Raw genomic sequence first — 16,762 nt, forward strand, 5'->3', positions numbered from 1 at the left:
GTCATCTGTAGTTGTTTTTATTTACGTTTTATAAAACATATATTATCCTTGTATTATTAAGGTATTTATTAATTATATTGTAATACTAACTGCTGTTACCTGTATAGTGAAAGAAATGGATATACTGAAGGCTGAAATAGAGAAAAAACGAAAGGAATTAGAAGAAAATGTGGTAAGTTTAACATGATAAATATTCCTTTACATAACTCCAGTTAACTTATCACTTACCCAAATTATTAAGACTAGCATAGCTTAAAGCTGTATCTGAGTACCTAAAACCTTTAAGTATTTTGGCAAGATAGACTCCTTGGAGCCAAAACTTCGTTTCACTCACTATGGCTTTACACTTATTTATTTTGTACAGTGTCAGCGACAGTTTTGCAAATTTCAGATCCCAAACTTAAAATATAAGAGTATATAAAAACACAGTGAGAATATACACTTTTAAGTAATACTACACAAGTACCGAATCAAAATGACAAAAAGATAACACAACAATCATCAAATCATAGTTCTAAGGTATCATTGGCGATTGATGTTTATAAAGTCTATAAATACTTATATAGAAATTTGGTCAGTAACAGAGGTATATTTATTGGATCAGGAACACATTTTGTGAGCAAAATCCAGGTAGAAAATGTTTTTTGATCTAGTACTTCTTACATTAAAAGAGAAGTTAATTTCAGATAAAATCCTGGGATAATCCACCTCATTATTAATTATTATACATCATTTTATCATTCTGATTTCCATCGATAAACACTACACTTTGGTTAAAATTTGTATATGATCATCAAAGGTTAAACCAGCATCTAACATTACACCTAGGTCCTTCTTGCTAGAGGTGAATCATTAATTTTGTACATATGTCAATGAACATTTTTATTCAACTCACCTGTATTAGGGGTAAAAAGTATTTTTACCACACTTAATCACTCTATTAACATCATTGTGTAAGAAATTTGCCATGTCTATCAATTTCAAAGAACAATTTGAAGTCACAGTAAAAAGTAATGGTCCCAAATTTGACCCTCGATTTAACAACTGATTTCCACAATATTTTACCTCTTTGACAAGTAAGACATCAATAACATAATAAGAGCAGGTGCTAGAGTCATTCATTAAAAGGCATAGTTTATGCCAGTACATTTAACTTTGTCAAAAGCTTCTTCAAAGTGGTTAAATACAACATCACCTTTTTGTTTAGTGAATTATGGCAATACTGAGAGTACATCACTAAGTTCGATAATATATATATAATGTCTAATATCTGCATACAGCTGTTCAAAAAGAACAAACTCAAGCACCTTAGAATTAGAGTTAAAAATTTAAATTGATCTATACTGTACTTAAAAATGGACATTATTTTACTAACTCTCCATTCACTAGGGAAGGTTGATGTTTTAAAATAAAGACTAAACATAAATGTCTGAGTTAGTAGGTCAGCACAGTCTTTTAGAATATCTCCTGCAATACCATCAAAGCCAATAGGGTAATTTAAATGCATGACAAATGTGAAGCTATTTTTACAATTTTCCAGAATATTTACAAAATTATTGCTCCAAATTCCTCGACTATTAATTAAAAATTTACTGGATGATGATACCTTCAGTTTTCTAAAATCTATAACAAAGAAACTAGAAATATGTAAGAATAAGCAATATCCAAACTTCATTCATTCAAGATATTTCATTATTTTCTTGACTTTCATCTTTGAAGTCATTTTCCAGGCAGTTGAAGCATCAATTTCATCCCAGGAATTGCATGGAAGAAGCTTCAACTGCCTGGAATAGTCACTTGAGTTCCAAGTAGTTTTCAGTAATAAAGGACAGTAATATAAGAAGTGTATAAATAAATATCCTCTTAGATTATGAGTTTTACTTAGTTCAAGAATTTCAGATTAATTTCTATGACTCTTGATGAAACACCAAAAATACTTTAGGGGATCAATAGCCAAGGCAGCCTGAACCTTTAACATTCCTTGTATATTTAAGTAATTAAAAGCAGGTTTAATTTCAACATACCTCAGAAACCAGTAATTTACTTAGTTCTTTTATATGTCTCAAATAACTGTTCCTTAGTTCTAACAACCTTAATAGTGTCTGCATTATACCAAAGGGGAAAAACACTACCAATGTGCCTGGACAAATAGAACACATATTAATTATGTGATAAAAAACCGTTACTGAAACATTGATATCCTTACATGAAAGCAAACTGTTCCAATTTTGAACTAAGACATTATTAAGAAATTAGCATTTTTAAAATTTAAACTTGGAAAGTTTCTTTGTTCTTGCAGTTTTAATTAGTCATCAATGATGGTCAACTAGCAGTCTTAAATCTAATAAATTATATTATACAGTCACATTTTAACATGTTGTTAAGAAATATTGAAAATCTATTAGCTTCTATTATTAGCTCTATCTATTCTATATGGTTCCACAGAATCCAAAGAGAAAATACTTCCGAAGGGGAGAACTTACCGCAAAAGAACTTGAGAAATATAAAGAGAAAGCAGACCTATCTAAAAATACAGAAACTTCTAGTGGCAATGAACAAGGTATTATTTTAAGCTTATTATATCAAAAGTACCGTGACTTCTACTTCATTCCTTGCAGGAGCAAAGACACCAACAGATATCAAGCATAATGTAGTACCCAGAAATGAAGTAATTAGTAAACTCAGAGATAGAGGCGAACCGATATTGCTTTTTGGTGAAAGTGAGGCAGATGCATCCAAAAGGCTTAGGAAATGTGAACTGCTCGAACCTGAAGTGAATAGAGTAAGTACACCCCAAAGAAAATCTTTGTTTAATAGCCAAAAACTGTTATTATACAACTTTCTTCGCTTAGGGATTTAGAAATGACTTGCAAGAAGCTATGGACCAAGTGGATCAAGAGTACCTTAACGATTTCCTAAAGTCACAAACGACATCGGATAGTGAAAGCCAAGTTAGTAGTAGCACCCAAGATCCTAGCGTCACCTATGATGAAATCTGTGAGATGGCCAAGAAGATGGCTAGGGGCAATAGGGAGCACGATATGACCACTATAGTGCATTTTATACAGGTGAGCGAGTCTTTTTTTTTCAATTTATCTATTGTCAATCATTTCTTTACAATTATGTTTATACATCATTGAACACAATATAGATATCTTATAGAGACACTTTTATTGCCAAATAAATTATACATGTAAGAAGTATAAATAATTATTAAATGTGTGCAATCCACTTAGGCTGCGTATGGAGGTGGATAAGCTTTTGTCTCAGCTGCATCTAAAAAATAAAAAGTCTATATTAATGAGTTATAGTGTTATTACTAAACTTGTGTGTTATTGTTCAGTTTTTAATGGTTTTCCACTCGAAACTTATCAAAAATTATGAGAGGTTGGCTCAAAGGTTTTTTGACATAATCAGCAATAGTTCTCTTTTTTCAAAAGACTCTTCAATGGCATGAATAATTTAATTTTTAAATAACTTCAATCTACTACACTACATTCTCATTTAATAATTTGTATAAAAAAAAATTGGAATTTACTTACAAGTAGGTGGTGCTCCTGGTGCTGGAACAGTTGTTTGTTGATTTGTCTGTATAACCGAAGGTCCTGCTGCACACGTCGTGATTGTTAACACTGGTACAAGAGATATTAGTCGACCTAAAAGGCGAAAGCGTTTTTATATGTTAATTAAATGCATCAGAATTCCCACCTTTAGCTATGATCGCGTTTCTCAGCCTGTTATAGGAAATCCGTGCGTACAACATGTATGCCAACTGGGCAAACACATATACCACCAAAAGGCTTATGCCTATAACCAATAGGTCGTCGTCCATTTTTCTGTATCCACCAAATACACCAATATTTCACCAAAAATTGAATATTGATTCGTCTGATAATCTTATCTCAGATAATAAATTACTGTTTTTTTTTGCTCGGTTTTCTAAAACTCAATTATTGTGTATTAGCTGTATAAAATGATAAGTATAAGGTGTCATTTAAGTTAATCTTTAAGGGGATTTTTTCAATGTTATCTTGACATATTTCGGGGTACTGCACAATTTGGAAATAACTCCATGTAAAGAGAAAAAATAATTTTGAACTAATTGACAAAACCTCATTAAAAAGTTGACGTAAACAATCCAAGTACAATTAAACCATTAATAATATTATAGTCAAAACAGACATTGGCATAAGGCTATAGTGATCTAATTTTGCTCATTGATCAATAGTGTTCTTTTCTAGTCCCATCTTCATATATTATGTGGATTTTATAAAATGACAGTAAATGTTGTAATTAAATTCCTATTCCTTAATCTCCTATTAATATTCAGTCCAACTGGACTGAACCGACCTACACTGACCTAGAATCAGGTTGTATACATATAAAATACCTGTAAAAGACAAGGAATTATTCTTCCAGGCGTTTGAGTTTAATCTGCAGTAAAAAACAATGACACTCTAAAGAATTTCTATACGTTTGTTGAATTTGTGGGCAGAATACCTAGGAGTATCCAAAATAAAGCAGTGGCAGCCTTTAAGGCATAAAAATTGGCTTGATATCCTGGAAGAAATCAATTAATAACTCTTGCAAGGCAAATTTTTGTTGGAACAGTCTGTAGGATGCTCGAAAATATTAGACTACATGCGAGGAACATAAAATTATTCTTCAAAGCAATTGAGTATACTCTGGAATAAAAAAACAAGGATCAAACGACCTTTTGTGTTTATTAATAAATCTTCAGAAACCAGGAGGAGTTTTAAACAAAAAAAGTGTTCGATTTTATTCAAATATAACCTGTAATCACGAATAGTCGGGACTTTGTGCATAGCACGCAGATTAGAGAAATGAGCGTAATTTTCCTGAAATCTGGATTGCGCAAAAGATCTATGAGATAATATTTTCTCAATAATGAGATTCTTCTGAGATTTAGTATCTTGGAAAATTAGAGCTCTTATAGTATTTTATGGGTATAAGTAGTGACACTTCATGGTATCAAGCCATTCTGACCACTAAAAGTGGAGTTATCACTTAAACTGTTTGTCCTCTTGTACATGATTTTCAAAAATGTTCATAAAAAAGTTTCTAATGCATGGATTTTGATGATTTTTTCAATGGAAGGTTAAGAACATTACAAAGAAACTTTTAAAACAAAAACCGTGTTAGTCTGAACCCTAGAAGTGAAGTTATGACCCAAGTTACCTCAAACTGTCTATACTCTCGGACATGATTTTCGAAAATGTTAATAAAAAAGTTTCTAATGCATGGATTTTAATGATTTTTTCAATGGAAGCTTAAGAACATTACAAAGAAACTTTTAAAACAAAAACCGTGTTAATCTAATCACTAGAAGTAAAGTTATGACCCAAGTTACCTCAAACTGTCTATACTCTCGGACATAATTTTCGAAAATGTTAATAAAAAAGTTTCTAATGCATGGATTTTGATGATTTTTTCAATGGAAGGTTAAGAACACTACAAAGAAACTTTTAAAATAAAAATCGTGTTATTCTAAGAACTAGAAGGGAAGTTATGACCCAAGTTACCTCAAATTGTCTATACTCTCGGACATGATTTTCGAAAATGTTAATAAAAAAGTTTCTAATGCATGGATTTTGATGATTTTTTCAATGGAAGGTTAAGAACATTACAAAGAAACTTTTAAAACAAAAACCGTGTTAGTCTGAACCCTAGAAGTGAAGTTATGACCCAAGTTACCTCAAACTGTCTATACTCTCGGACATGATTTTCGAAAATGTTAATAAAAAAGTTTCTAATGCATGGATTTTAATGATTTTTTCAATGGAAGCTTAAGAACATTACAAAGAAACTTTTAAAACAAAAACCGTGTTAATCTAATCACTAGAAGTAAAGTTATGACCCAAGTTACCTCAAACTGTCTATACTCTCGGACATAATTTTCGAAAATGTTAATAAAAAAGTTTCTAATGCATGGATTTTGATGATTTTTTCAATGGAAGGTTAAGAACACTACAAAGAAACTTTTAAAATAAAAATCGTGTTATTCTAAGAACTAGAAGGGAAGTTATGACCCAAGTTACCTCAAATTGTCTATACTCTCGGACATGATTTTCGAAAATGTTAATAAAAAAGTTTCTAATGCATGGATTTTGATGACTTTTTCAATGGAAGGTTAAGAACACTACAAAGAAACTTTTAAAATAAAAATCGTGTTATTCTAAGAACTAGAAGGGTAGTTATGACCCAAGTTACCTCAAATTTTCTATATTCTCGGACATGATTTTCGAAAATGTTAATAAAAAAGTTTCTAATGCATGGATTTTGATGATTTTTTCAATGGAAGGTTAAGAACACTACAAAGAAACTTTTAAAATAAAAATCTTGTTATTCTAACCACTAGAAGTAAAGTTATGACCCAAGTTACCTCAAAGTGTCTATACTCTCGGACATGATTTTCAAAAAATTTAATAAAAAAGTTTCTAATGCATGGATTTTGATGGTTTTTTCAATGGAAGCTTAAGAACATTACAAAGAAACTTTTAAAATAAAAACCGTGTTAATTTAAGCACTAGAAGTGAAGTTATGACCCAAGTTACCTCAAACCGTCTATACTCTCGGACCTGATTTTCAAAAAATTTAATAAAAAAGTTTCTATTGCATGGATTTTGATGATTTTGTCAATGGAAGCGTAAGAACATTACAAAGAAACTTTTAAAACAAAAACCGTGTTAGTCTGAACTCTAGAAGTGAAGTTATGACCCAAGTTACCTCAAACTGTCTATACTCTCGGACATGATTTTCAAAAATGTTAATAAAACAGTTTCTAATGCATGGATTTTTATGATTTTTTTAATGGAAGGTTAAGAACATTACAAAGAAACTTTTAAAACAAAAACTGTGTTAATCTAATCACTAGAAGTAAAGTTATAACCCAAGTTACCTCAAACTGTCTATACTCTCGGACAGAAAATGTTAATAAAAAAGTTTCTAATGCATGGATTTTTATGACTTTTTCAATGGAATTGAAATTGTTTTTCCCCTCAGACATGAATTCAGAGAAGTCATTTAACATCTACTCAAAGCCTGCCAGAAAATAGTTAGAACCCCATCCCATTCGTTAAATCATAAAAAACATTTAACCTGTTTAAGGTTTTTATGACTAATACACTTTAATTAACAATAGTATGGCAAGAGGTAGATTTTAATTTCCAAAGAGATTATTATTATCTTAGACCAGGCATAACTATTACTAATGATTTCTATAGTATCACAATGTGATTCAGAGCATGAGAGCTTGAAGGACTATAAACTTCACACTATTACTCACCAAAAATTGTTTGAGATTAAAAAGAAGCAATTTTGTCCTTGTTAGGTCCGACTTCTTTTTTAGTAAACCAGTCAAGTCTCACCAAACTGTATCTTCCAACATAATTACATGCGTAAGCTATTGAACCTTGAGACAATTGAGTAAATATTGGACTGAGTTGGATTGAGTACTTATAGATCTGTTCCTATTCATGCTTTCCTTTCTATTGAGGTGTGTTTTATGTATATCTGCTTAGAGGCTCAGAAGCTTGCATTCTTTTTAACCTTTGTCTCTCTTTAATCTAGGATTGGTTGCTATTAAAGAAGGACACAACAATTTTTCATGCTTTATTATATATCATTATTATAAAAATATATTCTCAGAATGTATGTGTAGGTCTGTATCATCTAATAACCAGTGCCGGGTTAAGTATTATGGGATATCCGGTGCCTAAAAAAAAAGGATATAATGAAATATAGAGCAGGGTCTGGAAAATTCAATAATTTAATTAAAAACCTTGGAGAAGCATAGTGAATGGAAAATGAGGAGGTAACAAAGACTGCACTAGGTTTGATGTGATGGTTTTTAGGTGATACATTGAAGTGCTTCAATAGTACCCTTGAAAGAAAGTCTGATTTCTCCTTTTTCGATCCAGATTCATTTCTTTTTAGGACACTATAGACTCTAACCTGGATCTAAGACAGAGGAAAATAAGTCCTAGCTTAAAATCATAATTTGGGGATAAAAGTAAGGTTTAAGGACTGTCAGTACATAGGAAAGATTGTAACATTACTAAGGAATAAACTTCTTCATCTTAAACTGAATCGCAAACTAATACTCCTATCAGGAAAGTGATAAAGCGTCTCTGGGCTACATTTTTATTTTTCAAACAAAAGAAACGACGCTGCAATTTTAATGTGAGTCGGAATGCCTTGAAGTGGACCTATACTCATTTTCAACAATATGCAGCTCTAACAGATACTTACTGAGGTCTACATTATTAGGATGTACCGAGTATAGTTGTCTACGTTTCCAGCGCATATTATCTTCGACGAAGTAGTAACCTACAAACCAAAAGTACTATAATAATTTATATGGACTGCACAATGACCCTACCTTGATCCAATTGATGATAAAGCCTACTCTTGTTACGGTAAAACGCGATAATCTGCAGTATCGTTAAAAAATTTGATATTGAGAATATTATGGTAAATATTAGACCGGTATAATTATAACCGTAGACGGGCATTTTGCTGGTGGCGAATGATTTTTTTGTTCAAAACAAAGAGGTTTGACGGCGGATTTATCTTATCTGTTTATCAGTTAATTATTTATCAATGGTATTAAGGTGTAGTCGTTAAAATAACACAGCTGTATGGACTTTTAATGTACGGGTGTATGTAAAAGATTTCATACAGGGTACAACCAAAAATTCTGCTTTATATGACTATACTATGTCTGTGTCTGCACCGTGATGTGGAGGAGTTTTTAGAGCAATTAACTATAACAGGTTTTGCCTAATTCAGCTTTTCAGTTTCGGTACTTCCTTATTAAAGGGGTTTTTGGTTGTAGGGCTTTAATAGTATCATCTGCGGTCTGTTTTAACAATAAAGAAATTCGCAAATTGTAGTAAATCAGCAATTGAAGGTTTTCTCTCGGTATTGAAAGTTTTGTGACATGTTTATTGAATCAGCAAAAAATTCAAGAAGTTGAGTATTACACATGATGACGACAGGTTATCAAAGATGCAACAAAAAAGCAACTGCATACAGCCTCATGAGAGACATAGCGGAAAAGGAACAACTATCAATAGGTTGTTGATTTTATTGTATTGAATTCGTAAGTCTAGAATTAAAAGTCATGGATGAAAATACTCGTACAATCGTCTCTGCAACTGATAGTTTTATAATCAAAGAAGAACTGGATCAGTGGAGCTTTTCAAGTTTCGTTGTGCCAGTCACCAGTTGGATTTAATTGTTAACGATTTGAATGAAGTTTTGAAGCAATACTGTAGCGACATGTCATCGGTTTTTCTCGAAAGATGGAAATAGGTCCCTAACATTTCTGCTGAACAGTATAAGAATATTGCAAGTTTGAAACAACAATTTCAGTCCGATTTGAGATACCGAAACCCCAGGTATTTCATTATAAATTTCTGTGGCGGGCATAAAGGGATGTTCTGTTGCCAACATTTTTATTTTTCTCTTAATAACTTTATTCGTTTTCCTTGGCCGTCCATACCTTGGACGGGTAGTAAACAATTAATTTTCGGAGATCAATACTCAGATCTATTCCGCGAGGCATTTTGCACAAATCGTATACAATAGTTTAACATTCAACGTTAAGATCAAACTAATGATAAATAATCACTTTTGTCCGCATAAAATAGCATAAATAATTTTTTGATCAACTGATAAGGTAAATACAAACAAGAAGGATGTGTTTTTATGCTGCAATAATAGAGCTAAATATTAAATTTATTATACTACTAAAAATGTAAAATAATATCTTGTATGTTAAGATTGTTAAATTTGTAAATGTTTCTTCACTTTTGGCCGGTAGTGTATATTCCTAGTTGGTGAGGCTTTTGCAGCGGTCTTTTATGATTTGTCAAAAGCATCTGACTGTATGTCTGCCACGTATAAATTGTCCTGATATGAATGACTTGAATATACCAATGAGTCCCTTTGGTATACTCCCTTTCTTATTTGAATCATTGGAGTGAATGATAACCAATTGTTATGTAAAGCTTCCATTAAAAAAGAAAAAACACAAATGCGATAATAACTTATTATTTTATTATCAATCACACATCGTTAATGTGTACGAAGGCAAGGGAGGTCTCGATCATCCAATAATACGTGACGGATTTTTTATTCTGGGATATCCGCTGCCTGCAATAAGAATTAAAGTTTCAGACACTTAGATGTAATCAATGCACTACAAACTTAGATAAAATACTCACTAAGGTCTACATTGTTTGGATGAACTGCATATAGTCGTTTACCACGCCACCAGCTACTTTTTTCAACGAAGTAGTAACCTAAAAACCAAAAGTACTATTTATATTGAGTGTACTCTACTAGGGGTTAAGAAATGATCACTTACCTTGCTTTAGTCGCTTATACATCCTCCCTTTTTTACAAGAATAACAGAATAATCGAACAAGCAATAAAATAGTTGCCACACCAGGTGCTACCGAGGCATGAGTACTATAATTGGTATAATGTGGTACGGTAGACATAATGTCAAATTAATCTTTAAAACTGAATATGTTGGTTGCTTACTTTTATTATTGGTTTATCAAATACCATTGAAACTTTATGAGATGTCGAGGGTGAGATAACAAACTTTAGTAAAAAAAGTATTCTTATCAAGGAAAATTGATTATATTATCACATATGTGGTAAAACCACCCCCAAGTGGTTTTTTAACAGAATTAATCACTAGTTCTCACTCTATCATAAAAGAAAAATTGAAATAAAATTAAAATAAGTATAGAGACTTTCCAAAGGTAATTTTTTGCTTAGCTAATTGTACTGCATGTTTTTAATTTTCCGTACTTTTGCATTGTATGCACCAAGAATACTCCTTATTTTTTTGCGCAATGTTTTTACGTCTTTAACTCCAGTTATAGCTAATAAATGTTCTTCTTGCGATTCTGTCTTAAAATTCACGATAAATCTTATTCCACAAACAAGGAAGTCTCTCATATTCCTCCTTTTCTTTCTATATGAAAACGGGCCTTTACATATATAATTTTTAAATACGATTACTACACCTCAAATATTTGATAAAATGACTCCGAAACTACATATATGGCACTGTATAGCATATGATGTACTTCTCATACATGTATATATTTTATAGTGTATTTTATATCATACCGAAATAAATCTAGCAAAAAATAGGAAATGCATTTCAAAAGTGGCTGTTCCCAATGGCTGGCTGTTGTGTTGAGGAAAAACAATGTTTTTGCAGAAAATATATATTCAATAAAAAAATTTAATAACACTGTTCATTTAAATTTTATATACAAATATTTAGTATAAAAACAGCGTTATTAGATTGCATATAATGGGCAAGAAACAGTTATTTTTCAGAAGAAGTTTATCAAATATTTGAGATGAAGTAACAGAGTTTAAAAACTAGATATGTTTTAGAACTGTATATGGTATACGCATATTCTACAATAATGAATAATTAATTCTAGATCTCGACTATTTTTTCTCCTGTTTTTTTTTATTTTAAATTTCATTCAGTGAAACAATGAATTTTCTTTAAACAAAATTAATTAATTATTCTAGGCTATTTTTCTGGGTTTTAGGCAGTAAAACACTGAATTTTCTTTTAGTAGAGGCTTGGAAGAATAAATTCGTTATTTCTCTTTATTGCAGGAAGTTTTTTTCCTGAATTTAGTTAGTGGACTAATGAATCATTAATTCTAGGCCTCGACTGAATGAATTTTTGAAAAAATGTAAATTTTTTATCAAGATTAATTCATTATTCCAGGTAATATTTTCCTTATTTTAGGCAGTAAAACAATTAATTTTCTTTTATTCTATGCTTCGAATGCCTGGACGAATAAATTCATAATTTTTATTTATTCCAGGTAATTTTTTTTTCGTTATTTCAGTTGGTAATGACTTAATCTTGAGTAAAAAAAAATCATTGTTTCACTGAGTTAAATTTAGAAAAAAACAATGATTTAGAATTTTGAAATTAGAATTAGACAATTTTTGGTCTTTAAGCTTGTAAGTATTAATAAATATTTAATTGTTAAATTATTGTATTGGGACATTCCACTCCTTCGACATAACCTTACAATATCTGACTATCCTATGATTCTAAATGCCTGGAATAATTACGAAATTACTCTAAAACTTCCAGGCATTCAAAAAGAATCATATGAAAAATGATTAATCCCTAATTATATCGAAGGCCTTCGAAAACAAGTCTATAATATGATCTTTAATATCCAAAGAAAACTGCTCTTCTTATTACTTACTCAAGTCAATATCGCTCGACTATTAAATTTATACTGAAACTCATATAATGTACAGTACCTTCATCTAACATTCTTTCAAGTTTCTTCTTATGATTGAAAAACCCAGTAATTTGCACCAATAATAAATATCAGAAAAAATAAGGACACCATTCCGATCGTTATTTTAGGCCCTATTGAAAAATCTGCTTAACTCGGATGCATTTTATCCTGCGATTGGGCATCGGAACCTAATCCTTCCTATTATCTTATCTTAATCATAATAAGTAATAAAAGGATTAATATATAATAAACTATTTTTTTTCTCAATTATTTTAGCTGCTACTGTCAAAATGGGATGAGCAACTACAAAATAGGACGCACGAGGAGAAACTTTCCGTTAAAGGAAAATTGCAGGGGGCCACCTACGCCCAGACCCAAGTGTATCTCAAGCCGCTCCTGAGAAAATTGAAGAGTTTCACTTTGCCAGAGGATATTTCCGATAGTCTCACGGAAATCATTATGCACCTTTTAAATAGGAATTATTTAAAGGTAAATCAAAATGATATGAGAAACTAGGCTCAGGAAATTCGATGTGAAAAACTTGAGCGGCAGGTCAATGTTTAATGAGAAAAAATGCCTTGAAACTTATTATAGATATAGAAATAGAGTTAATATACAAAACTCTGTAGTCTGGTACATTAAAATCGTTTAATTTATGTGCTTCTAAGTAAGTAATTAGGTTATCAATGCTTCTATTAGAACTTCTAATATCATACTTCTTATCTTTTGAAATTTCCAACCTTTCTTGATCCACCTAGAGTCCCATTTTCTTTATTTATTTCTTTCAATATATCACCCTAAGCGTTAAATACTATTTATCATAAATTAATAATCAATTTTGTTTTTTAATCGCTCCATATGGTATTTTAGAGATGGACATTCTTGTTCGAAAGCTGTATGATTTGCGTTAACTTGGAGTTATGGAGTTTCATATAACTTTCTTAGCATTGATTTCCCGCACATATTTCATTCCTCATATATATTCCGCTCTTATGACGAAAACCCTGAAAATTAAACCATGACAAAATCGTTTAATTCTTCTTTACTAAATGACTTGATATTTCTTTTTCAGGCAAGTGATGCGTACCTACAAATGGCAATCGGAAACGCCCCATGGCCAATCGGCGTCACCATGGTTGGTATCCACGCGCGTACGGGTCGTGAAAAGATTTTCTCCAAAAATGTCGCTCACGTAATGAACGACGAAACCCAAAGGAAATACATCCAGGGCCTAAAAAGACTGATGACAAAATGCCAGGAGTATTTCCCTACAGATCCCTCCAGGTGTGTGGAGTACGGTGCTTTCGGAGAAACTAAGGACAGCGAGTGTAGTAGTTCCACTTAAGGACTTTTATAAGGAAAAAATAAAGGAATTCAAATTATATTCAATGATTTATTGATCCAGCTGTTGCGGTCAATATAAATACGTTTTTGGTTTATAGAAAATCCGGTAGAATAATTTTATTGTTTGCCTTGTTTTCCTAATTCGGCGGCTTTTAGGGCAGCCGCTTCCACTGCGTCCATTACAGCACCTCTGAAAACAAATAAGTGTTATAATATACTAATAATTTCAGTGACCAAAATCTCAAGCAAATCTCGGACTTCTTTTAGTTTCTATAAGAAATATTCATCAAAGTTATCGGCACTTTTAGGTGATAGTGCCCAAGAATGATGTTTGATCTTCAAGGTGACCACTCGCTTCAAAGTCCAATATCTCAAAAACTAGTGCGAATATTTTCATGAAATGAAAAGCATGGTATTCAGAAGAATATTCTTATATCTGTTTCCTATAGAGTAATTTAGTCCAAGAAATATTATCAAAGTTATCGGCACTTTTAGGTGATAGTGCCCAAAAATGATGCTTGATCTTTAAGATGGCCACTCACTTTAAAGTCCAATATCTCAAAAACTAGTGGGAATATTTTCATGAAACAAAAAGCATAATGTTCATGAAAATGTCCTTTACAAATGATGTAATTTAGTTCCAGCAATAGTGTCAGAGTTAATGGCACTTTTAAATGATAGTATCCAAAAAAGAAGTTTGCCCATCAAGGTGACCACTCACTTCAAAGTCCAATATCTCAAAAACTACTGGGAATATTCTCACGAACCAAAAAGCATGATATTCAGCTGAATGTTCTTTGCAATAATCCTTATGGTGAATCGGAATTTCACTTGAACTAACCTGACACCACCTCTTTCCATCGCATGTATACCGGCAATAGTTTGTCCTCCAGCGGAACACACCTCGTCTTTCAGTGTTCCCATGTGTTTGCTGGTTTCCAGGACCATCTTAGCCGCTCCCATAACCGTTTGGGCCGCAAACCTCGTCGCCATGTCTCTGTGTAGTCCCATTCTCACTCCTCCGTCCGATAAAGCTTCAATAAATAGATATACCTGAAAGAATATTGACAAATATCGTTCAGATTGTAAAAATCCTTTGTCAAACGCTTTAGATAGGTCTATGAAGGCCTTAAGAAACATTTTTCTCTTAATCTGCATCCAGGATTAAGTTAATAGTTAATAATACGTACAAAAGCAGGTCCGCTTGCAGAAACGGCCCCCACAGCATTAATCATGTGTTCTGGCAAACGCTGACACATCCCGGTGACCTCCAGAATGCTATGGACCAGATCGAGGTCATCTTCGGTAGCCTTTGACCCCGGACAATAAACCGTGCAACCTTCTCCGACTAGCATCGGGGTGTTTGGCATCACCCTGATCACTCTGCTGTTTTCAAACATGGAAAGCAACTGAAATTACGGTTTTTTTTTTTTTTTTGATAGAAGGAACTTGGGGAAGTATGCTGCTTACCCCTTCAAGATCCCCGGTAGTTATACCGGCCAGTATCGAAACGAAAAGTTTGTCTTTAATCTGATCCAGGAGTGCGCTGGAGGCCATTTCGGCGACGGCGTCTTTTAAAATGTGCGGTTTTACCGCTAAAAAGACAACGTCTGACTCTTTGGCTACTAGTGCGTTACTGGTCGATACGTTTGTACCCAGTTCTTTCCAGGAGTCCAGGTTTTTTGGGTAGGGACTTGCTACGAACACCTGAGAGTAATCGATTAATCCTAGAAAAATTAATAGCTTGTTCATCGGGTGTACCGTGGTTAAGGGGTTTTTTGTAATTTAAAAATGAAACTCCATGTATGGCCTTTACTTTTTTACTACTTTTCTATTTAGGAACACGATTACGACCAGAGAAGCACGGATTCTCCTCTGATAGGTAAACCACAAGCAATAGGGATTTTGGTGTAGACTCTATTTACATAGACTGATTCAAGGCTTTTGACTATATTAAGTTGCTATTAAATTAATTCTACATCAGTGAAAGTATTCAACTATTTTTCTCTCGGTCTGGAGTTTTGTTCTCATAAAATCATTGCATACCTATTTCAACATTTTTCGAGAAAAAATCTAAAACGTAGAAATGTTCCTTGGAAATTTAATTTTTTTTTGAGACATCTCGGGGCAAAAAGGCACGTATCTCTGCAGTCAAGAGGGATAGAGGCTTGAAAATTGGATCATAGATTCTTCTCATAAAATCAGTGGATACCTATTTCGGGATTTTTCGAAAAAAAATTCTAAAATGAAAAAAAATTGCCTTGAAAGTTGACCATTTTGTTTTCTAAAAAGTTCGATATCTTTGGGACAAAATGATCATATCTCTGCAACCAGGTAAGATAGAGACTTGGAAATTGAACCATAGATTCTTCTAATAAAATCATTGGACGCACATTTTAGCATTTTTCCAAAAAAAATGAAAATTAAGAAATTCGCCTTGGAAATTGCGTATTTTTTTGTCTGAAAAATTCGATATCTTAGGGACTAAATGATCATTTCTCTGGAACCAGGTAAAACAGAGACTTGGAAGTTGAACCATAGATTCTTCTAATAAAATCATTGGACTCACAGTTTGGGATTAAAAAAAAAAAATTAAGAAGTTCGCCTTGGAAGTTGAGTGTTTTTTTTGTCTGAAAAATTCGATACCTTAATCCGCGTACTCATTGACGAACTGTAACTGCAACTGTGTGCCGTGCAACGCTACAACCAAAAAAATATGATTACGTAGGATGAAGAAAACGTTTTGGCCTTAATTGAAAATTATAAAAAGATGCCTGTGATAATTATGGGATCAAAAACATAAGGATTATTATAAAAAGCATTTGAAAGAAAATGCTTGGGCTGAAATTGGTTCCGTAATAGGCACAACTGCAGATATCTGCAAGAAACAAATAATTACGATATTGGCGTCGTGGAGAAGAGAAAAAGCCAAAGAAAAAAAAAGTCGTGGAACTGGACAAGGTAATTTTTTTACAAGCTTTTATACACTATTTATACAGCGTGTCAATTTAAAAACTTCCCACCTTGATTGTAGAAAAACGGATCATTAGAAACTTTTGCAACGTAGGGTCATTGGGAACACATAA

General features: G+C 32.4%; 2 protein-coding genes across 3 annotated transcripts in view; one reads left to right on the forward strand and one right to left on the reverse strand.

Annotated features, from left to right (window-relative positions):
- On the forward strand, window positions 1-13,716 carry LOC126744966 (pre-mRNA-splicing factor 18). Its single transcript, XM_050452595.1, has 6 exons — window positions 1-172; window positions 2,446-2,560; window positions 2,619-2,782; window positions 2,853-3,068; window positions 12,609-12,821; window positions 13,405-13,716. Exons 1-6 carry the CDS (start codon window positions 116-118, stop codon window positions 13,675-13,677), a joined length of 1,038 nt encoding a protein of 345 aa, XP_050308552.1. The 5' UTR covers window positions 1-115; the 3' UTR covers window positions 13,678-13,716.
- LOC126744967 (uncharacterized) overlaps window positions 13,712-16,762 on the reverse strand; it is a 21,966-nt gene continuing 18,915 nt past the window's right edge. For both annotated transcript variants that reach the window (XM_050452596.1, XM_050452597.1), the window contains exons 3-6: window positions 15,147-15,403; window positions 14,867-15,085; window positions 14,518-14,729; window positions 13,712-13,866 (exon numbers count right to left, since the gene is read on the reverse strand). In XM_050452596.1, the coding sequence (XP_050308553.1) occupies window positions 13,794-13,866; window positions 14,518-14,729; window positions 14,867-15,085; window positions 15,147-15,403 (761 nt within the window). In that variant the 3' untranslated portion in view covers window positions 13,712-13,793. The remainder of the gene's footprint in view (window positions 13,867-14,517; window positions 14,730-14,866; window positions 15,086-15,146; window positions 15,404-16,762) is intronic.

Source organism: Anthonomus grandis, chromosome 15, assembly GCF_022605725.1.
Source record: "Anthonomus grandis grandis chromosome 15, icAntGran1.3, whole genome shotgun sequence".
NCBI classification, from domain to species: domain Eukaryota; kingdom Metazoa; phylum Arthropoda; class Insecta; order Coleoptera; family Curculionidae; genus Anthonomus; species Anthonomus grandis.

What these genes read in the sequence shown, in the direction of transcription:
- LOC126744966 (XM_050452595.1), top strand. Translation starts at nt 116, where the DNA reads ATGGATATACTGAAGGCTGAAATAGAGAAAAAACGAAAGGAATTAGAA. An exon ending in TCGAACCTGAAGTGAATAGA is followed by an intron (nt 2,783 to 2,852) that starts GTAAGTACACCC and finishes TTCTTCGCTTAG; the next exon opens with GGATTTAGAAATGACTTGCA. An exon ending in TAAATAGGAATTATTTAAAG is followed by an intron (nt 12,822 to 13,404) that starts GTAAATCAAAAT and finishes TTTCTTTTTCAG; the next exon opens with GCAAGTGATGCGTACCTACA.